The following is a 22,341-nucleotide window of genomic DNA, read 5'->3' on the forward strand; positions in this document are numbered from 1 at the left end:
TCATCCTGTTGTCTTTTAACAGTCAACTTTATCAGGCAATGTGATTATTTTCCATGAAAACAGTCAAATAAAGGCTGTTTCTGAAGCGAGATGTCCATCATCTGGTCTGACACCTACCCCCTCAGGGCGGTTTCAGGCATTAAAAATGACAACAGAGAAGGTGTCAGTGTTGCTGCTGATGGACTTGTTTGCTATTGAAGGTCATAAAGAGGCATCAGTATCATTTTCAGTCTGTTTCTTAGCCATTTCAAAACTCCTCACAGGGCCTTTAACTTCTGTGAGGGGGTAGGCGTCGGACCAGCTTGCTAAAGAAACAACCTCTATGATGTTTTTAACATCTGGTGATTTATTCCTCAGTTCAAAGAAAGCAGGATGGTCAGGTAGCACTCCTTGGGAGGGTTCAGGATGGGACAAGTTCTTGTTCTGCTGCTAACTTGACACTCGATCAAGACAGTTTTGTCTGATGATAAGGAATCCAACTAACTGATACTGTAGACTCTGAGATCAGGCCTTTGAAATGTACTGTTGCATGAAAAACTGAATGTCTATGTGGAAGCTTCGGGAGATATATCCTTTATAAACATATTTAAACACTAAAGAAGAATGCAGGATGCCATTTTTTGTCAGTGGATTCTACCATGGCATGTTCAGGACAAGATCTGCAAAAAGATATGATGTACATCTTTGTCGACGGGGGCGCCAACATAGACACAAACTGAAAGGTCTTCACAGGAGCTTTAAGCTGGCAGATAGTTTTACTGGAGATAAAGTGAAATGTTTATCTCTTCTTATGATGAAGACAGATGCTGAGGAAAATAAAAGTTGAACTCAAGTACCTCACATTTTTACAGTATTTAAAGCTCCTGTGGGGAACTTTTGTCTTGTCAAGTTTGGCGCCACCTGGTGGAAAAGCGGTGCCTTTTATCTCTTAGTTATTTTGTCTTGTACATGTATAAGTTACATATACATGTATATATTTTTGGGGCATTTTCACCTGCAGGACAGCTGAAGAGAGACAGGAAATGTGGGGAGCAGAGAGCAGGGGATGACATGCAGCAAATGGTTGTGGCCTGGAGACAAACCAGAAACCTCTGTGACGAGCGGTATTACCTCTGTATATCACTAGGCCACCATCTTGCTTTTTTGAACAGTCAGATGCTTCACTCATTTAGAATCTTTTGAAACTGTCAAAAGAGAAATCCTGTTTTTTGCAGCTTGCTGTTCCTCACTTTGTCTGACACCTTCCCCTCATGCAGTTTCAGACACTAAACATAACATCAGAGAATAACAATCATCTCGATGTGGTCATTTGGCTTTTTTAAGTCACGTAGGAAGCGTCAGTATCAGTTTCAGTCTGTTTCATAAGAAGCTAAGAGCTCATCACAGGAGTTTCAGATACAGTTTCTTCCTCTATTGGACTCTTATTTTGAAAAATACAAGTTTCAGCATCCTTGCTTGTGTTTTTTGTTTGATTACACTGGTAAAAACTTCTTCTGTTTCTTAGGCCTCCCTGATGTCCAGTCTGATGTCTGTATTTCTGTATTGAAACAATAAAACCTACAGTAACACACAGTGATGTGACAATAACAGCCATATACGAAAGACAGACGACAGAAGAAGACAATGGAGAAGAAATAAACACAACTGTCAGGAAGTTATAAATCCAAATGTACATTTAGTTGATTATCCAAACCACAGAGACATCATAATTAAATGTAGAGCAAGCAGACGTCCACAGTCGAACTCTTTGTTAGACTGCCAGAGAGACAGACAGGCAGTTTGATTCTAACAATAACCACAACATATGTCGATTATAAATAGAGAACAGCATGAAACTGTTGACACACGCGTCACCCCCCCCATTACTTTTCCTCGCTCCACACAGCAAATGGTTCTCCCCCCTCCTGCTGCTCTGCTTCACACACCACCACCACAGAGGAGGAGGAGGAGGGGGCCTGCAGGAGGGACAGAGGGAGCTCCTCACTGGAACTGGAGACAGTGTGTCCCCTGTTGGTCATGCTCTGCAGTGGCATCCTCTTATTCCTGGTAATATGAGTGTAGAAAACAGAGCATGTGCTAAACAGGTGCTTTCACTCCAACACTTCAGACTGGCTTTACATCGCTCTTATAAAACTTTATGAGTGCTTTCTTTAGAGACCTAACTTCATCCACCTCTTTGCTTTAGATATCAAAATCATTGTTACACCCAGCTGTGTTTCACTAGCAGCATGTAGAAGCATGTAGATTGTAATTGGCAAGGATGAGCATAAAGGGAATATTGTTAAGTCTTACTTGTCTGTCCTGATTTTCATGTGGCTTCATTTCTGCTGCAATATGTAAATACATCACACAGGTGGAGCAACTTTAGACACTTATAATCAAACAGCCTGAATTAGGAAGCTGCTGATTTTCTTTATAGTAATAGTGAAGGTTTAAAACTACAAGACCCACCGGTCTTAGCATATGTGCGTCCAACATAAAGATCCAATGGAGCAAAAACTTGGGAGTAAAAAAAGATCTGCAAAGGCCGCTTATGGCGTCTTGTAAGCTTCTTCAAACTTCATCAGTGTAAAGAATGAAACGTTAATACTTGTGGATTTACATAACAAAGAGTTGCAACATAATTTCAAACAGGCACTGGTTTTGCATTTAAGTGTAGAAAAGTAACATGAATAAGACAATAAGCTCAAAATATTCCCTGATTATGGATACATGGAATAAAAGCGAGGCTAATAAAAATGAAGGGTGTCTCCACATCCTGCACGTGACTGTTCTGTTCTCAGGGGATATGAAAGGAGTCCTTGATCCACTGGTCCCTGGAGTTGCTGCTGGCACGGGGCACAGACAAGGACGAGGAAATCGGTCGTGAGAGGCCTCCTGCTTCCTCCTCATCGTCCTCCTCTTCATCTTCAGAGTCCCCGTTATAAGCACTGAAGGAGGCCTCAGACAGAAGCGAGGAGCCCTTGTACTCCTGGATGGCCTCGTGGAGAGACCACAGCTGGCACAGCAGGGACATGTCGAGCTGACGCAGACCCACCTGTTACACACAAACACAGACATGTGTTCCAGCAATCCAAGATTAAAGCAATAACAGGTAGACCTTTCTGGAGTCCCTGAGCTCCCTTGTCTCGTAGGTTCCTTTGAGTCGCTACCAGAGACGTTCCAGACTCCAGAGGCAACAGCTACTACGATCCGTATTACCACTATCATCTCTCTCTCTTATTCTCCTCTATCCCTCTCTCCAACCCCAACTCGGTCTGTGTGTCTAACATGAGTCTGGTCCTGCTGGAGGTTTCTGCCTGTTAAAGGGAGTTTGTCCTTTCCACTGTAACTTTATTATGGTAGTTGGGGTTGGAGAGAGGATAGATAGTGCAAGTACAGACTGCACTCTTTATTATACTTTACAAAGACCCAACATTGATCTTAATTGAGCATTTGGCAATAGTGTCAAGGAAAACTTCCTTTAAACAGGCAGAAACTCGAGCAGAACTACACTCATTGGTACACACAGCAACTGAAATGTCAACATTTAATACATGTTGTTGCAATGACTATAAACAGTAAGTACTCCAATCCCCAATTGGTCTCAGCAGAAGTGTGCCTAACATGAGTCTGGTCCTGCTGGAGGTTTCTGCCTGTTTAAAGGAAGTTTTCCTTGACGCTATAGCCAAATGCTCAATTAAGATCAAGAGCACTTTGCAGCATTTAGCAAGTTACAGTGGCAAGGACAAACTTCCTTTAACAGACAGAAACCTCCAGCAGGACCAGACTCATGTTAGACACACATCTGCTGAGACCTAGTCTCATACTGTTCATATCAGTCAAATTTGTACTTTTGTTGTAGACTTTGTAACAACATGTAATAAATCATGATATCTCAGTTGCTGTGTGTACAACTGAGTTTAGTTCTGCTCAAGTTTCTGCCTGTTTAAAGAAAGTTTTCCTTGATACTGTTGCCAACTCCTCATTTCAGATCAATGTTGGGTCTATGTAGAGTATAAAACAAAGATTAAAGTCTATACCCGCTCTGTCTTTCCTCTTTCATACCCCAACACAGTCTCAGCAGATGTGTGCCTAACATGAGTCTGGTCCTGCTGGAGGTTTCTGCCTGTTAAAGGAAGTTTGTCCTTGCCACTGTAACTTGCTAAATGCTGCAAAGTGCTCTGCTCTTGGTGGATTAAGATGAGATCAGACTGAGTCCTGTCTGGAGGATGGGACTGGATCTTATCCGGTCTTGATGTTGGGTTTTTGTTAATAACATAGAGTGGTCTAGACCTGCTCTGTTTGGAAAGAGTCTTCAGATAACATTTGTTATGATTTGGTGCTTTATGAACAAAGATGGATTGATAGAAGGAGGAGTGCTGTTATACTGAACATCAACACAGGTTCCATAAGAGGCATATATTCATAACACAATAGGCAAGCATACTGAACTTCACTAGAATGAATCTTTTTAGCTTCTTGTAGTGAGTGAACCATTATTCAAAATCAATTTCAGGCTAAAAGATTAATTTCTAAGAGCAAACCTGCATTCATTACTTCACTTTGCTTATAACTGTGACTACCATTAGACTAACAGACTGATAACACATGACCCTGTCCTCTCACCATCTCTTTCCTCAGCAGAGCCAGAGCAGCGTCTAGCCCACCTGGCTTGCTGTTGCCGCGCGGCGCGTCCCCGCCGCCCCGGTTGATGTCGGCCTGGATGCGCGCTCTCTTGCTGTGCACCTTCTCGATGTCCCTCCACGACCCCCCGCTGGAGTTCAGGATGCCGCTCAGGCCTTTGGGCAGCGGCGGCAGACCCTCCACGGAGGCCGGGACGCCGCCCACGGTACTGTCCGCCGCGCTGCACCGAGTCCCGTTCATCGCGCCGCAGAGGGACAGCTGACAGCAGGACTCTAAAATGCGCATGCAGTCTGGATTTCTCCTCTCTCTCAGCTCTCAGGGAGGAGTACAGACCGGTACACAAACACAAACCTGCTGTCTGAATTAAAATATGAAGTCCAAGCCTCCCTGGTCTTTGTGTGGGAGCGTTAGAAATGAACTCCGGGCTTTTAAGGGGCTTCCTGGCTTTGTTTTGTTTCCTCTCCTTTGTGTGGAGAGTTCACCCAGACAGCCCACAGCTCCTCCCGGACAGGACCAGGACCACGCCCCGCCACGGTCTGCGTGGGTGTGTGTGTGTGTGTGTGTGAGGGGGGAAAGGGACTGTCTATGTTTTGATTGATTCAACTGGACAACTGCTGAGCTTTCAGACCAAACACAGAAACACACTCATATGATGAACACACCACTCCACAGAGACTTTAAAGGTGATATATTATGCTCTTTTTCATCAAAATATATTGGTCTAAGAGGTCCCCAAAACATGTCTTTAAAGTTTATTGTTCAAAACACTTTGAAATCAGATTTTGGTCTGCCTGTAAACTCCTCTTTTTCAGCCCTGCTCAGAACAGGCTGTTTTCTGTGTCTGTGCCTTTAAATGAGAATGAGCTCTCTGACCACGCCCCCTCAGGAAGTGGATAGCCCCTCGGCTCTCCGGCACGTTGATCTAATGTTTACATGTTGGCTGAATATACACGGCTGCTCACAGACCCGCGTTACTTCAACCCTCTGAATCTGATCCAGAATCTGATCCTGATGGAGAGGCGCCTGCAGCAGGACCTTTCTGAACCATTGGTCACAGATTTAGTGTTTCTTGTTGTTTTATTTGTCAGTATGTCAACGTGTGTCTTGGTCATAGACTGTAAATAAAATGGACAGCACTGCTCCGCCTCTTTCCTTTGTACGGTTCTGAAGCCAAATTATCCCGCTCCTGGGCGCAGCCATTGTGCAGCCAGAGCCTGGGAAGCCACTGTAATAAGCTCCGCCCTACAGCGTAGCGTCACAAGACGCTGTGTGTCATTTGAAGTTTCCCTCTACGGGGGCTGTGAATCAAAGGAAACCAGGAAGTAAAACCCCGTTTTTTAACCTCTAATAACTAATGAAAAAGAAACTTTTCAGGAAAAAGAGGCCTTGAAAAAAAAAAAGTCAAATAATAACTACATATCACCACAGCATACGGATGTGAAAAACATTCGTACCACATGTATTTATTTTTTAAAGTTTGACTGCTCCCCAATTCAAATGAATGGGGGAGACAGATTTTTTTACCTATACTGCAGCCAGCCACCAGGGGGCAGACATTTTGCTGGAAGCTTCACCACCAGGGCCGTATCCGGCACGCTTGATGTTTACATGTTGGCTGAATATACACGGCTGCTCACAGACCCGTGTTCCTTTAACCCTCTGAATCTGATCCTGACTGAGAGGCGCCTGCAGCAGGACCTTTCTGAACCATTGGTCACAGATTTAGTGTTTCTTGTTGTTTTATTTGTCAGTATGTCGACGTGTGTCTTAGTACACAGCTACGAACATGTAGTGATGTGGCTATGCTAACTAGCGCTAGCACTTTTTCATGACAAATAAAAATCATCCACTAGATCTTCAAATCTGCAGACGTGGGGAGTCAAACCGACCTTTGTGTTTATTAAGACAGCCTACAACTAGCATGCCTCCCTCCTAAGCTCCTTGTTAGCACACGTGTGTGCAGGGACTGAAAAACGGAGGAGGGGTTGAGTTGTATTTTATACAGTCTATGGGCTGAACAAGCTCCAAGCTTTTTTTCATTTGAGGGGTTTGTAGACAGGGACACATATTTCAGGTAGAGAACCATTAAAAAGTCCATTTTGCATGATGTCACCTTTAAATACACGCGTCAGTTTGATTCTTTGTGATGAAGATGTAAACGTCCACAGAGCACAATTTACTACATTTTTATTGGTCCTCAAAAATGTCCTTTTTTTAAATACAGCGATTTCTCAGTTAACATACTTTATGGCATCTGCATTTGGTGCCCTCTAGTGGAAAGAAAAATACTGCAGGCAAAGCTTTCCTCAAACTAACAGCCTTAAAAACCACCGTCTCTAACACCCTTTAACATAATATGAGGATCAGGTTTATTAGCTTAGGATGGGTTGCTGAGTGAAGCAGAGCGAGTCCAACACTAGAATCTGTTTGTCACTGAATCAAGTCGATTATCAGCACAACCATTATGTATTCACCACAAACCTCAGAGCTGAAAGCACACAGTGAGTCTTTCTATCACTCGGTCAGATGATGGGTGGGTTCAGTATCACACAGTCTTGGCAAGCGACTTGCAGTTAGTAGTATGTTGTATGTTATGCAGACACATTTAGAGGGCATGTGTAGACTGGGTTTCTTGTGGTTTTCAAATTAAACACAGTGCTTTAATTTCTACAGAGAAATAGATTTTGTTGATTCCCAGATTTAAATTTGAAGATGATTTGAATCATACGAAGGCAATCACCTATGTTAGCAGTCTTTTACTGTTAAATAGTCTCATTCTAAAAGGTTTAATCAGCCAGATGATCATAAATCAATGTAGATGATGAAGAAGCGTTTGTAATGTTCTGTTCTTATACGTATGCATGAATAATAAACAGTCAAATGTCGACACATTGGAACCTAAACATACAAAACCATATAACATCATATTTCTGCCAGCCGTAAAAGTCTGTTAACTGAAGAGCAATGAGAGCAAGTTTGACATTTTAATCCTAGTTCAAGTGCAATTCTTGACCAATTTGAATTCAGCTCTAATTATGGATTCAGTCAAAGAGAAGTGCCGCAAAGCAGCGAACAAGAGTCAGTGCTCCAGGACAGAGGCAAGTTGAAACAGTGTTCCTGTTAATTCATGGTTTCAATCGTCACCATGAGGGCTACTGGCTGAGTTCCTTGAGGCTGCGCAGTGAGCTGGCACAGCTGGCGATGAGGGTGCAGAGCTGAATGCTCGCCTCCAGGGAGGCCGAACTCTGTAGCTGGTTCGTGGCCCAGCGGAGTTTGGTTAGAACAGCTTCCTCCGCTTCTTGCAGCACGGGTTGGGCAGCAGCGATCGGTGCCACAACTGGAGGACGAGCAGGTGCCAGGGATGTGGCGGGGGCAGGAGGTGCAGGAGCAGGAACGGCCGCTGGAGGCAGGGTGTTTCTTCCTCCAGCAGCAGCCCCCTCGCAGTGCTCCGGTCTGGGGACTGTTACACTTGCCTGACTGCTGCTGCTGCTGGTGGTGGTGCCTCCATTGAGGGCAGGAGTCTGGGACGGTGTGGGGGACTGGGATGCAAGTTGTCTTTCCCTCACTTGAGACAATGCTGCCTGTGCATTCAGAGCTGAAAGGAGCAGAGAAAACAGGAGACATGGGAAAAAGAAGAAAAATGTGCACACAGCTTTTATCAAGAACAGAAGAAATGCAGGATTTAAGTCAGAGATTAAATATTTGAATATGCGAAGATTTAAGAAGACAAATGAGATGAGACAGCTGGTAATTTTAAGAGTCTTGTTAGTTACTCTGGAATAATCTGTCCACGGAGATCAGGTCTGCTGAGTCAGAGCTCTTTTAAATCCCTTCTTAAAACATACTTTTATTGCAGAGCCTTCCCAGATTTTAATTTTAACCGTCTCAAGATATGCAGGGCATGGTCGCGGCTGGGAGTTGAACCGGCAACCTCTGCGATGAGGACTATAGCCTCTGTATGTGGGGAGCTTAGACAGCTAGGCCACCAGCACCCCAAGAAATATATTTTTAAATATTTTTATTCCTGTCGAGTTCTTTTAGGGGAATTTTATGTCTTGTAAAACATGTTTTATTTCTTTATCTTGACTTGTGTGCTTTTATTAACTGGCTGTTTTATTTTGATGCCCATGTGAAGCACTTTGTAACTCAGTTTTGAAAAGTGCTCTATAAATAAAATTATTATAATTATTATTATTAGTTGTGTGTACCTGGGTTGTCCTTATCAACATCAGAGTCCAGCTCCTGACATGAGACACAGTAGATCTTCTGCTGTCTGTCCAGAAGAAGAATTGTCTGCAAACACAAACACCTGTTTTAGACACAAATGACACCTACACCACCTTCCTTTGAATCTCAAGGTGCTCCACCATCACAATAACAAGATGTAAACAACCAATTGCACTCACCCCACACACATCACAGCAGTCTCCCAGCATCTTGTATCCCTGGAGCAGGTAGCCTCCCATCAGCTTACTGATTCTGTCTTGTCGCTCTCTGCGAGCCTGGATCACCTTCATCTCTGCCTCTGTTGGAGGCTCCCACTCAAAGTCCTCGTCATCTGGGGGATCAGAGAAAAAGACATGATTTTAAAAGATTGTATTTACCCTTTAAAAAGACTCAGTCCTGCACATGTATGATCACAGCAGGCAGAGCTTCAGCTGAGCTGTCACTCATAGTAATAGATATGCTCTGCTCTGACGTGTTTGAGTGTTAGCTCTCACTGACCCCAGAGTGTCTGTAGTTAATATAATGTAAATATAACATGTTGTTTGTGTTAATGAGTCATTATATGAGGTTAAATGATAGTCAGTGTGTTGTTTTAGACCGTGCTGTTATTGCCGCAGAGCTGCTACACACTGATGAGAAGCTAAGCTAGCAGATCGACCGGGCTAACGTCCGATGAGGATATCCGTGAAAGGGTTAAAATAAAACGCAGTGAGTTTAAAAATAAACATTTAAATTATTAACAAAGAGTGCAGGAAAATATTTATCCAACAATAACACAGGTTAGAGGGAGGAATGTCAAAGTTAGCTTGTTTATAAACTCAAAAGTTTACAGACCTCCATTCAGAGCCATGTTGCTTCTGTGCTGCACGTTTTACGTGATGACGCAATCGCCGTCTACTGGCGTCATGTTTTTCTTCTTCTTCGGAGGTTTTACGGCAGTCGTCAGCCTCGAAAGACACAATACTGACCCCCTATGGTGGTCTCCAGGAAGTAGTCAGTTTCAGTGACTAATAATGTTACAATGTAATTTTTTTGTCATTTAGCAGACGCTTTTATCCAAAGCGACGTACATACGAGAACAAGAACAACACAAGCAAAGATCTAGACAAGAGGAAACAAGATCAGTAAGAGTAACAAAGTGCTTCAAGTCTGCCAAGCAGTGTAAAGGCAATGCACAAAAGTAAGTAAGGATTTTTTATTTATTTTTTTTAAATAAGGAACATCTGCAATGAAGCAATCAAACCATTTAAGACCTTCCATTATCATCATCAACAATTAACATCACCACAATACTGACCAAAGTACCAAGTGCTGGGTCACTGAAGAGCTGAACACAGATTTCCAGAGTAGAGCAGGACAGTGAGAGTCAACTGTAGCTGGAAGACATGATCTGCCACTGGGGACGACAGTGGAGAACAGTCTAGCTAAGTGCATAGTGCTTCCTAAAGAGCTGGGTCTTTAGCTGTCTTTTGAAGGTAGAGAGGGACTCTGCAGATCGAATGGAGTTAACTAACAGCGAAAACAGTAGCTTGTTAGTTGCGCCTCAGTTGACTATATTCACTATATTTTCTGAGATAATCATCACATATCTCTTCTGCACATTACAGTTTGGTCTGTGTCCACTTTATTTCCGTGCTACTGCTCACAATATATAAAATAGCTGATGAAAGATTTCAAAACTCAAGCTAAGTAAAAAAAAAACAAAAGATGAAAATTCCAGTTTCATTATAAATGTAGATTAAAAGACATAAGGGGTATGTATTTGTTCTCAGTCAAGAAAAATCTTCATTCAATTCTTTATAAAATCATAACTACTTATGTCTTGTTTTGTTACTGTTATGCATCACATCAATGTATAATGTTCCATTACTACAACCAGGTCTAAATAATAATACTAATAATATAATAATAATAATAATAATAATAAAGTTTATTTATAAAGCACTTATCAAAACAGATGTTACAAAGTGCTTAACATCATAAAAACCCACAATAAAGAGAACAAAGGGTATATGGGCTGGCAAGACAATTTAAGCAGAAAAACCAAAAGAGAAACTACTAAAAGCAGTTAAAACAATAAAACAATTAAAATCAGTAAAACAAATAAAATCAGTAAAACAATAAAACGATGAGTGAATAAAAAATAGATTAAAAATAAATGTAGCATCTTGGATAAAACAATATCACAGGAAGGCCTTTCGATAAAAAAGTGTTTTCAGCTGTGATTTAAAAGAAGATAAATGACTAAATCTCACTACAGTCTGACATACTGTCATTAAAACCACCACAGGTATTAACTATTTCTTTGTGATCATCATGCATATGTTAACCTGCCTGATGAACATCATTATCACTCCTCCCCTAGCAGGTTTAAACTGGTCATTTAAAAAAAGAAAAAGGAAATAAAGCTTGACAAAAATGACTACAGGAAAAAGTAAATACAAATAATACAGTATTAATAATCTTTTTTTTTAATACAACATTTTTCTAGACAAAGTTTCAAAGTGCTTCACAAAAAACAAGAAAAATATATTGAAAGAAAAACAATTGAAAAGCAGAACAACGTATTTACACTGTTATAAAAGCCTTTTTAAAAAAGAAAGAAAGAAATGGTTTAAAATTAGAAACAGATGTAGCACACCTGATTTCAGCAGGGAGGTCATTCTGGAGTTTATGGTCAAATAAGTATATTTACATAATATTTAGGTACAGTTTTGAGGGGAACAATACTCAGTATTTCATTTTTTGCTTAAAGCCTCTGCTTCTTTCTTTCTGTGGTTGTTAGCTCATCCACTCCGCCTGTAACACACTCATTTAAACTATACTTTAGCTTGTGATTTAATATAGATGGCTCATTTAGTATGTTATTCATCTTAATAAAAGATAACATTTAGTATCAGATCAGTGTTTGGTGTGTCTTATAAACGTGTCGGCTGGGCCTTTATTTATCTTGATAGGTAAATAGAAAACAGTGAAATAATGTAAATCTACTGTGAGGAAATGTGAGCTTGATATCAAACAGACTGGAATGAAATTTGATGCCTCTCCATGACTAAAAGCAAAAAAGACTTGCATGGTAATGGACTCTTCCTCCAAGTTATTTTAATGTATGAAGTAATTGAAGCGGGATCGATGTTGGATGAGAAGATCAGCAGCTTTCTACATTGTACAGATTGTCAGTGAATGATACATTTAACTGTTCAAAGACAGCAGGATTAAACTTAAATACTTACACAAGTACACAAGAAACCAACAAAGAAATGTAAGGGACTGCTACACTCACAGGGAGTGCTGAAATGGACATGTTTATCACAGGAGCTTTAAACCCAGGCCTTTTTCAAGCAATGAGAACATGGTATGGTATTTATTTAGATGTCTAACTATACCTGCATCAGTCTAAAGAACATATAAGATTAGCAAGTTGATTAATAAGTCTTATCATGCCTTTTAATTTATATATTGCTGTGCATCTGATGTCATCATCACTCAAAGGCTTCTTATCTGCGCCCTCATAAAAACTTCCTTACAGCATCAACTGTAAAAGGAAAACAGACTACTAAAAGCAGATTTCTTTGTAGTTGCACAGAGAAAAATATAGTATATCCATCCATCCATCCATCCATCTTCTTCCGCTTATCCGGGTCCGGGTCGCGGGGGCAGCAGTCTCAGCAGGGAAGCCCAGACACTCCTCTCCCCGGCCACTTCCACCAGCTCTTCTGGGAGGATACCGAGGCGCTCCAAGGCCAGCTGAGAGACATAGTCTCGCCAGCGTGTCCTGGGCCTTCCCCGTGGCCTCCTCCCAGTCGGACATGCCCGAAACACCTCCCCAGGGAGACGCCCGGGAGGCATCCTAACCAGATGCCCGAACCACCTCATCTGGCTCCTCTCGATCCGGAGGAGCAGCGGCTCTACTTTGAGCCTCTCCCGGATGTCTGAGCTCCTGACCCTCTCTCTAAGGCTGAGCCCAGCCACCCTGCGGAGAAAGCTCATTTCGGCCGCTTGTATTCGCGATCTCGTTCTTTCAGTCACTACCCACAGCTTGTGACCATAGGTGAGGGTCGGAACGTAGATTGACCGGTAAATTGAGAGCTTTGCCTTCTGGCTCAGCTCTCTCTTCACCACGACAGACCGGTACAGCGCCCGCATCACTGCAGACGCCGCCCCGATCCGTCTGTCAATCTCCCGCTCCCTTTTCCCCTCACTCGTGAACAAGACCCCGAGATACTTGAACTCCTCCGCCTGGGGCAAAGACTCCCCTCCGACCCGGAGAGGGCAGGCCACCCTTTTCCGTATGAGCACCATGGACTCAGACTTGGAGGTGCTGATCCCCATCCCCGCTGCTTCACACTCAGCTGCAAACCGTCCCAGCACGAGCTGGAGGTCACCGCTCGATGGAGCCAATAGGACGACATCATCTACAAAGAGCAGAGACGGAATCCCAAGGCCACCGAACCGGAAACCCCCCGCCACTTGGCTGCGCCTAGAAATTCTGTCCATAAAAGTTATGAACAGAACCGGTGACAAAGGGCATATAGTATAATATAGTCTAAATATCAACTTCTGAAACTTCAGATCTGTAATAAAAAACAAACCACAAACTCATGATTCAGTTTTCATTTTTATTTATTGTTTTGACTTTATCTGACTTCACGTCAAAAACATAATCTGGTACATTTCACAGAAGAAAAAACATCAAAACGATATGAGAGTATCACTGTAATCCAAAGCACAGTGGTTTTTATGGTCTTCATACTGATTTCCTATCTTCCCCCCGCTCATCTGCAGTTTAATGAAAAATACTTTATTTGTGTAACTCTACTAAAGTCTTTGGTTCCCCTCTACGTTGGAATTGAAGTCCTCCCTCTACGGCTACATGACGATAAATACACACAGAAGAAACATGAACAACACAATCTGTTTGGGGTCTGGTGATACGTTTGATTACATCTTGTATCCTTGTGAAGTGTTTGTCTTTATTTGCTTGTTTTATAGAGTTTCATTACTTCGTCTGCATCCGTCTTCCTCCTCCTCTTTGTTTGGTGTCTTTTACACTCGTTGTCTTTCTGTCGTCCTTTATGTTTCTGTTCATCCTCCGGGGTAACATCCTCTCTGAAGGAAAGTGAAGTATGGAGTTGAAATAAATCCATGTTTATTATGATTTTCTATGATTTGTGCACACATTGAAACTGCACTCTGCAGGGTTTAAACCTTACCTCGACTATGGGGGGAGTTTTCCTTTAAGACACTGTAGGGAAAACAAAAAGCCTGAGCTTAATAAAACTGGAACAATAAACACAGAAGAAGGTTTGAAATGTCTTTAAAAAATATGGGAATATGATTGATGAAGTGATTTAGTACTCACGCTGATGTTTTTTCTTTACTCTGCTCAGTTTCAGAGGTGGATTGAAGTGAAGGTGAGAAAACAAGAGAATGAGAACCAGCATATAAACTGTGAGGTACTCTGGTATCAGTGTACAGGAAGTGGACAGGTGACAAACATACCTTCTGGTTTGGGGTGCATGAGACTCAACGGCAGCTCCACTGTGACATCACTGAGGAGGAAACAAACCAACCAATCAGAAGATCACAAGTGATTGGTGATAATCATTGCAGGTGGGTTGCATAGATGAGATATTGGATTACAATTAAAGTCCACTCACCTGGCAGTGAGGCCACCAAGCAGGCTGCATGAAGAAAAGGAAGATGTTATAAATTTGTTATTATTATTGTTTGTATTATTTAAATATATATATATATATATAATTTTTAATTGTTATTATTTATTTAGCTATTTATGTATTTTTTAAATAATTTTTATTATTATCATTATTATCATTATTATTATCATTATCATTATTATTATTTTATTATTTTATTATTTTATTTTTATTATTATTATTATTATTATTATTATTATTATTATTATTATTATTATTATTATTATATTATAAGTTATATTAGCTGTAAGACAATTGTACTCTGTCTATCCCTTATGATAAAGGCAAATGCTCAAAAAGAAAATATTACTGTTAATTTAAAGTATCTAAATTCTTGCACAGTATTTAAAGCTACCATGAGGAAGTATATTTTGTGTCACTTTTGGCGCCCCCTGGTGGCACAGCGGACCCTTGTATCTCTTAATGATTTTGTCTGGTACATGTATAAGTAGTTAAGTAAGTAAGTTATATTATTGGGACATTTTCGCCTGTATTGATAAGACAGCTGAAGAGAGACAGGAAATGTGGGGAGCAGAGAGCGGGGGAAGACGTAAATGGCCGTGAGTCAAACCCAAGGACTATAGCCTTTATATATTTAACTTAAACCCCTAAACTGCTTGGCCAATTGCGCCCCCATTGTAATTATTCTTAAGTTAAATTTTCAGTTCAACATGAGGCAGTCACTCACCCTCCTCCGGCGACCATGAGGTTAATTTTGATCTTGTAGGAAACCAGGATTCCCAACACTTCTTTTTCCAAACCCGTTCGCAGCCTGCAGAGTAGATTCACAGACATCTTGAGGTTACACTCTGTAACTATCATATGACATGGAGCAGCATGCACACAAACAATGAATACAACTAATGTGCTGAGATAAACAAAATAACCAAATGAAGTTAATATGAAACTTACATAGTGGTAGAGGCCAAGTTGGTGTCCTCATCCTTCAGTCGTCCGTCCAGTGCCAGCCCTCTCTTCTCCTTGTTTTCAGTGAGCCGGGGAGTGATGGACAGAGTGTTCTCATAGGTGCTGTTGGGCTCCACTGTTTCTCTGTGGAGGACACACAAACCTTTAAATATCGCTCTGTGCTTAAGTGTTTATAAGTGCCACTCTTCTGTCTACTCACCCGAACTCTTGGAGGAAAACTTGCTTGGTGTATTTGTCTGCTGAGTAGAGGACGATGTCTGTGGTTTGGTCCACTGAAAGAGGAGGAGATTCAGATAAATGTTTGTTCCCAGTAATGTAATAACATTAATAAAGTTTATTTATATAGCACTTATCAAAACAGACGTTACAAAGCGCTATACATCATAAAAATAACCCAACAATAATGAAAAAAGCAGGACAGGGTGAAGGATTGAACGAGCAAGATATACAGAAGTTAAGAGGAACAACTTAAAGCAACAGCTGAGTACAAGAGAAACTCATAAAAACAATTAAAACAATTACAAATAGTAAGATCAATAAAAACAAGGATTGAATGAAATAAATCATTAAAAAAAAAAAAAAATACAGCATCAAGGAGAAATCCAAGAAGGCTTTTTGATAACATGTTTTCAGACGTGATTTCAAAGAAGGATCTCATGTAGGAGTAAAAGACATACTTCATCTTAATCAAGGTGCACCTTTTTCAGAGGGACCTACCAGTAATTCTGAATTTCTTGACTGTTTTGTTGCTCTCGTTGTTGATTTTGATTTTAATTGCGATTGCTTCGCCGTGGAAGTAGAGCTGTGGTGACACCAGGAAGAAGACAGTTAACAGAGGAGTCAGAATTCAGATTCATCAATAAAGGATCCGCAGATCAAAGCGTTTTCTAAAAAGTAAAGCTTTGCCACTGTACATCTTTATCCATTGAAGCTTCTAGATGAACAGGCTTGTCGGACATCATGAAGCTTTTGCAGAGATCAGCCTTGGGTCCTGTGCCAATCTGAGAGGGGGCGTACTGGACTTTACGGATGATAAGGCGAGCTGTGTCTCTGTCGAGCAGAAGAGGAGGAGATAGAAACAGAGCAGGTTTAATGAATACAGTGGTGAAAAAATACAAAGGCACCAGTAGCGTGCCATGCGGTACCCCAAGAGGCATGCGATTACTACCCTTCTGTAAAACAAACCCACAGGGAAGCATTCACTTTCTGACCATTAGAGGTTCATAGAGGCTAACTCATGTTTCAGCAGAAAAGGGATCCTTTCTGTCAGACAGAAAACAGAGGCACACTCACTTCTTTTCAATCTTCTCATCAGCGTTGCACTTTTCCTTGGCAAGGTAAGTTTTCACCTCGAAGTCGACACCACAAGCCTTAAAAAGGTGAGCAGATACAACAGTAAACATTGGCAGTGATTACAATAGCTGTGCTACATGAAGAGACGTTTGATAGTGAAGGTGTGGTGTCAGACTGAGCTTTACCTTCCCCTTGTCGTCTGGTCCAGGCTGCAAAGAGACCGAGCATGGGAGGTTGTTGGGAATCTGGAGAGATGAGACAAGAAGGATGAAAGGTGTTTCTTGGAGAATGTATTCAAACATAGGAATCAGTTAAAGCGCTCAGGCTGCAGCACGTTATCCAACAAGCCGAGGTCTCAGTCCGTACCTCGAAAGAGAAAGCGTGGGAGTTGTCCCCAGCCTTCTTCAACAGGGTCTCGTGCATGGCGGTCAGAGTAGGCTTGTGGTTCTCAGGGTAGATCTGTACATGATGGATCCAGATGTCCTTCCTGAAGCACAGGCCCATCACGTCCAGGTCATCACTACCGTAACGGAAGGCACATGCCAGCTGCACGAAGACTGCCGACGCAAAACAGAAGGGAGGTGATTACGGGAATTGTGGTTCCTCTTGAGAGCAACTACAAACAGCTCATTTTAAAAGTGGGCTGGGGTCAGAGGCAGGCTCTGATCCAACTAGCTGAGAATTGCATTACTGCTACCGTCTGGACTGGAGGGATAAGGATAGAAGGCAGGGAGTGAACTTCGGGCAAAAAGATCCAGCCGACTACTCTCAAACATGACTCTTCTTCAGAAGAGCTACTAACCATAGACCTTTCTGGAGTCCCTGAGCTCCCTCGTCTCGTAGGTTCCTCTGAGTTGCTGCTGTGGACGTGCCAGACTACAGCTGCTACAACTACTACTATCATCTCTCTCTCTTCATCTCCCTCTGTCCCTCTCTCCAACACGGTCTCAGCAGATGTGTGTCTAACATGAGTCTGGTCCTGCTGGAGGTTTCTGCCTGTTAAAGGAAGTTTGTCCTTGCCACTGTAACTTGCTAAATGCTGCAAAGTGCTCTGCTCATGGTGGATTAAGATGAGATCAGACTGAGTCCTGTCTGTAACATGGGACTGGATCTCATCCTGTCTTGATGTTGGGTCTTTGTTGATAATAGAACAGAGAGTACGGTCTAGATCTGCTCTGTTTGGAAAGAGTCTTTAGATAACATTTGTTGTGATTTGGTGCTTTATAAATAAAGCTACTGAACAGAATGTGATCGTATGAGAACCCAGCGTCACTAACCTTTCCTGTCTGCAAAATCTGTCGTGTCCAGCTTCACGACACCATCTGTAAATGTAACAGAGCAGATATTGTTATTGCATATTCATCCCCTTGACCGTGCAGCAGCACAAACACACACAAACACACTATGAAGATTGAGCTTACCAACTTGGTCCACACTGCTCACATGGTCCACATAGTCTCTCTTCCCCAGGTAGAGGGTCACCTGTCAGACAAAAGGGAAGACAATAAGTTGATCTTGTTAGGAGAGTCTGTTTCTGAGAATGTTTTATATGATGGAAAGATATAAAAAAAGAAAAGAAATGTTGACTCACGCCTCCGTTTCCGCTGGTCTTCTTGAAAACCCTGCGTCAAGAAGACATGAAGGAACACTTTAAGACTGTTTGGGCCTCCTATAAATCATTTTCCATCTTATACCACCCTTATATTAAATCACCTCTCCTGACAACAAGATATGATTTCAATAAGTCGTATTTATGAAAGGTTGAATATGCTGCAGGGCTCTGGACTGGTTCAGTACTAAAACCATTTGTGAATGTAAACTGGTGCACATCCTTTGAACGCGGTACTGAGTGACTGTCTGGATTAGCCAGATAAATTAATGATTGGTTTTAGGCTGTAAAGGTGAAGTAAGTTCGTTTGCCAGCAGCAGAAGGTCCAGTAATCCCTTATTCCCTTTTATCCAGTTAGGAAAAGCTAAGAGTGGAGCAGCTTTACCTCATTGTGCCCAGATTGAGAGGCTGGCCCAGGTGAGGGAGCTACAAATGGTGTGTGGCACGGTTCCCAAATAGCTTATTACCTGTGTTTCTGTCTAAGAGCTCGTTTGAACCGACGCATATACTGATTAATCCTCTGCAAACCTTAGATTAACACTCTTAAGAGTACTTGTCACATTCAGGAGTTGGCTGACCCAGGGTCAAAGTCTGTGACAGTGAGATGGGAGTGTTTTAAATGCAGGTGTTTTAGATTAAAAAAATAAATAATAATCAGGGAAGGATCAGTTCTTCCTGTTGTGATAACTCTGATTTTGATGTGTGGATGCTTCAGAAGAAAGACCTGATTCTGTTTCTTAGATTGAATGTTCAAACTGGAGCAGGAGATGACTTCCTGTGCAGCTTTCTGAGAACATGAAGAAAAGAACAAAAGCAAAACAACACTTACTTTGCCATCTTTAGAGAGTCTTGAGAGGAGTTCTGTTTGGGAAAAGAAGAAGAAGAAAAGACACTCAGGTTACTAAAGGTCACAAAGTCATCACATGCTGATATTTACTCAGAAAGTGATCTGGCACCAACCACCAGCTCTCAGGGGTGATGTTTTCTTTTTAGGCATCACAAGGTTAATCCCGCCTGATGAGATTACATCATCAGCGTTAGGACACCTGATCCAAATATGTTATTCTGTATCTCCTCGCTGGCCCTCGTCCAGCAGACGCCGGGTTTCACACCAAGCCTCCAGGCTGCATTTACACCCCAAACACTCACCATTATGTCACAGTGTTACCGCCAATGCCAAGACTGCTGCTTGACTATTCAAGGACAATTAGATGGATGAAGCCCATTCAGTAAGTTGGGGGAGTCTTCCTGGTTTTAATGAGACACTAAGCCCTAACAGTACCCCGTTATAGCTCCTTAATGGGGATTACTACGGAATGATTCGGAGAGTGTTTTATAAATGTTCATTGAAGATTTCAAACTAGAATGAAGTGACCAAAGTGAGATTTGCTCTACTGAACGACCAGATTTGAGATTATTCCCAATGAGACCTTTTGTTCCCTTGGGTCAGGGCGTAATTGATCATGTCCTATACTGTTCCTGCCACAGCTTGACGCCTTAAAGAGTCGAACAGGATAGGACTGAGTTATATCATGAGCCCTCTAAGAACTGTACATACCAGATTTGGAAAAAGGAAGCACCATATATGGACTCATCGGCCATTTTTAGGTGTTCCAGTTTACATAGATTGCTATGGTGGGTAAATACATGGAGATCATCTGCTGCAGGAAGACCCACTGTGCAGAGTTAGGCACAAGGTACACATGTGTACTTTAGGACCATTCCTCAATTCTGATTGGTTAATAGATGTGAAGTGTCATATCCCCCAAATGCTCCTTCTTTTTATCAATGGTTACACACTTAGCTCTGTTCTTAGAAGGAAGACCTCTCTGATTCAGAACCCCACTATGTGGAGTTAAGCACAAGGTACCTATGTGTACTTCAAGACCACTCCTCAATTCTGATTGGCTAATAATTGCAAAGTATCCTCCAAATGCTCCTTTGTTTTTATCAATGGTTACACACTTAGCTCGATGTTACGTTGCTGTCGTTCAGTCAGTAACAATGTAATGCAATTAATTAAGGATAACAAAGATAAGAAAGCTGATCTAACAGGATACTTCATGTTACATTTCTTGATTCAAGCTTCTGTCGAGCATCAGAATTTCATCTTAAGGAAACCACAGAGAGGTCTTTATGAGTAGCATTGATTAAAATGTTATTTGCATGCAATTGTAGAATTTGGGTTAATTTCCTGCAAGGTCTATTAAAAGGGATTCAATGCAAACTCATGTCAGTGATAAAGACTCAAAGTTTGGATGACAGCAGCTGTGTTTTGACCCTTAAGTGTAAAGCAAATGTGCATTTATCTGTTGAAGAGATGATTTGATTCATGCAAAGGCTGTAAAACAACCTGAAAGAGACTGCATGTGTAACAAGACAATGACTTATACCATCCCACTTTCCCTTCAGATGCTACTTAATCATTTGTTTAGCTTGAAGTATGAGCTGATGTGGTTTTATTTCTCAGCTTGAAACACTACAATCCTTCATCCTCCTGCCTGAGAGTAAACATTTTGACAACAGCTGTATTCTAACATTAGATCAACCACCATCAGTCCATTCATCCATCCATCACTGCAAGAAGATGAAGAAGTCTTACCTCTTGTCAGCTGTCTAGGAGCTTGGTCAGAGTGAGTGAAGAGTGCACGCTCCCCAACATGTTCATCTCCCTTTATATACCCGCAGCATCTCTTTAAGCATCATTCAGGCTTAGCTGGTTCATTGTCGCTGTCGTTGCCTGCGCCTTAATCCAGTTAAGCAATCAGGGGTTAGCTTTTTTGGACTACAAAGGGTTTAATAATACCAGCAAACTAAATCACAGGGACAGACATACAACCATGCAAGCCACCACATGGCTGTGCTAGTAGTAGGTGGTTAATCTCTCTGCTTCTACGCAAACCAAACAATCAAGTTTGAGTTCATTCAGAAGCGAGAGGGAAGTTTTAGGTCTTCTAGGAAGATTCCTTCAGCTCTTTGTGTCAGAGTATGCTTCATATGTTGTTTAACTTGGGTTTAATAATAGACTGTAATAATAGAGTTTCTATTCTTAGCTTGATCTATCTCTGAGCTGCACCTGTTTTAAAACAAGGGGTCAGTGTCCTCAATTTAGAACAAGTGTATGTATTCAGCACAAACATATAACACGTGTGCATGTTGATTTTTTTATTTTTGAAGTGTTTAGGGTTAAAAAATGTATAGACATAAAGGGTTAAATGTAGCAAACTTACATTTATCTTAATAATTGAAAAAGTTGTTCATATTTTCGTTCTAAAAGATGACTTTAAACAACAAAACTTGACTTCCTGATTTGCACTTGAAGTAGATTTTCATTGATGTACAAACAACCCTGAGTTCTGAGTTAGGATGGACACACACTGCTTCAGTCTATAGAATAAAAAGTTAAGATGAATCTAAAGGCTGTTGGATATTTTTAGGTATTTGTGGAGGAGTGTGGAGATTCCCAGTATTCAAGTCCGTCTGATCTGAACAGATTAAGAACTCCTAGTCGCATTACAGCCCAGATGATTGGAGCATCGAGTGCAACGTCAATAGTAAGCTGTCTTATTCAACCGTGTCTCAGTAACGTGCCAGAGATCTGGCACGATCACTAGAAGAACGGTTGACCTCTGAACTTTTGAGCCTAGAGGGAAACCTAAATCAACAGGTTCACTTTAACGAGCTCATGTTGACAGTTCAAGTCCGGACAACTTTATTTTAAAACTAAGTCAAGCTGTCTAGGTGTATTACCATAGCAGATCATCAAGGCTGTTTTGCAACCGACACATGGACGGGTGACTGAGTTGAAAAGTGCAAAAAGAAGCACATGCAAGAATTAATTTAAGAGACTCTTTGGAATAAAATGGTTTTAAATTGAGACTTTTTTAATAATGATGCAGTTGAATCAGGAAATGCAGGTTCCCTACATGAAGAAGTTTTAAC

General features: G+C 41.5%; 3 protein-coding genes across 3 annotated transcripts; all 3 read right to left on the bottom strand.

Annotated features, from left to right (window-relative positions):
• Positions 1-1,647: 1,647 nt before the first annotated feature.
• Positions 1,648-5,161, bottom strand: fam89b (family with sequence similarity 89 member B). The gene is made up of 2 exons (XM_034684633.1): positions 4,609-5,161; positions 1,648-3,037 (listed from the first exon to the last, which is right to left on the bottom strand). The coding sequence occupies exons 1-2, from the start codon at positions 4,909-4,911 to the stop codon at positions 2,780-2,782; spliced, it is 561 nt and encodes a 186-aa protein (XP_034540524.1). The 5' UTR covers positions 4,912-5,161; the 3' UTR covers positions 1,648-2,779.
• A 1,635-nt stretch (positions 5,162-6,796) lies between these two features.
• Positions 6,797-9,813, bottom strand: znrd2 (zinc ribbon domain containing 2). The gene is made up of 4 exons (XM_034684036.1): positions 9,688-9,813; positions 9,033-9,184; positions 8,835-8,919; positions 6,797-8,221 (listed from the first exon to the last, which is right to left on the bottom strand). Exons 1-4 carry the CDS (start codon positions 9,701-9,703, stop codon positions 7,779-7,781), a joined length of 696 nt encoding a protein of 231 aa, XP_034539927.1. The 5' UTR covers positions 9,704-9,813; the 3' UTR covers positions 6,797-7,778.
• Positions 9,814-13,476: 3,663 nt separating this feature from the next.
• Positions 13,477-21,136, bottom strand: arr3a (arrestin 3a, retinal (X-arrestin)). Its single transcript, XM_034683915.1, has 18 exons — positions 21,002-21,136; positions 19,229-19,260; positions 18,382-18,412; positions 18,212-18,272; positions 18,068-18,112; positions 17,157-17,347; positions 16,976-17,035; positions 16,791-16,867; positions 16,412-16,547; positions 16,215-16,299; positions 15,697-15,769; positions 15,483-15,620; positions 15,259-15,342; positions 14,514-14,537; positions 14,356-14,405; positions 14,216-14,235; positions 14,067-14,098; positions 13,477-13,962 (listed from the first exon to the last, which is right to left on the bottom strand). Exons 2-16 carry the CDS (start codon positions 19,234-19,236, stop codon positions 14,231-14,233), a joined length of 1,068 nt encoding a protein of 355 aa, XP_034539806.1. The 5' UTR covers positions 19,237-19,260; positions 21,002-21,136; the 3' UTR covers positions 13,477-13,962; positions 14,067-14,098; positions 14,216-14,230.
• Positions 21,137-22,341: the final 1,205 nt, after the last annotated feature.

The sequence above is a fragment of the Notolabrus celidotus genome, chromosome 5 (genome assembly GCF_009762535.1).
Source record: "Notolabrus celidotus isolate fNotCel1 chromosome 5, fNotCel1.pri, whole genome shotgun sequence".
In the NCBI taxonomy this organism is placed as follows: domain Eukaryota; kingdom Metazoa; phylum Chordata; class Actinopteri; order Labriformes; family Labridae; genus Notolabrus; species Notolabrus celidotus.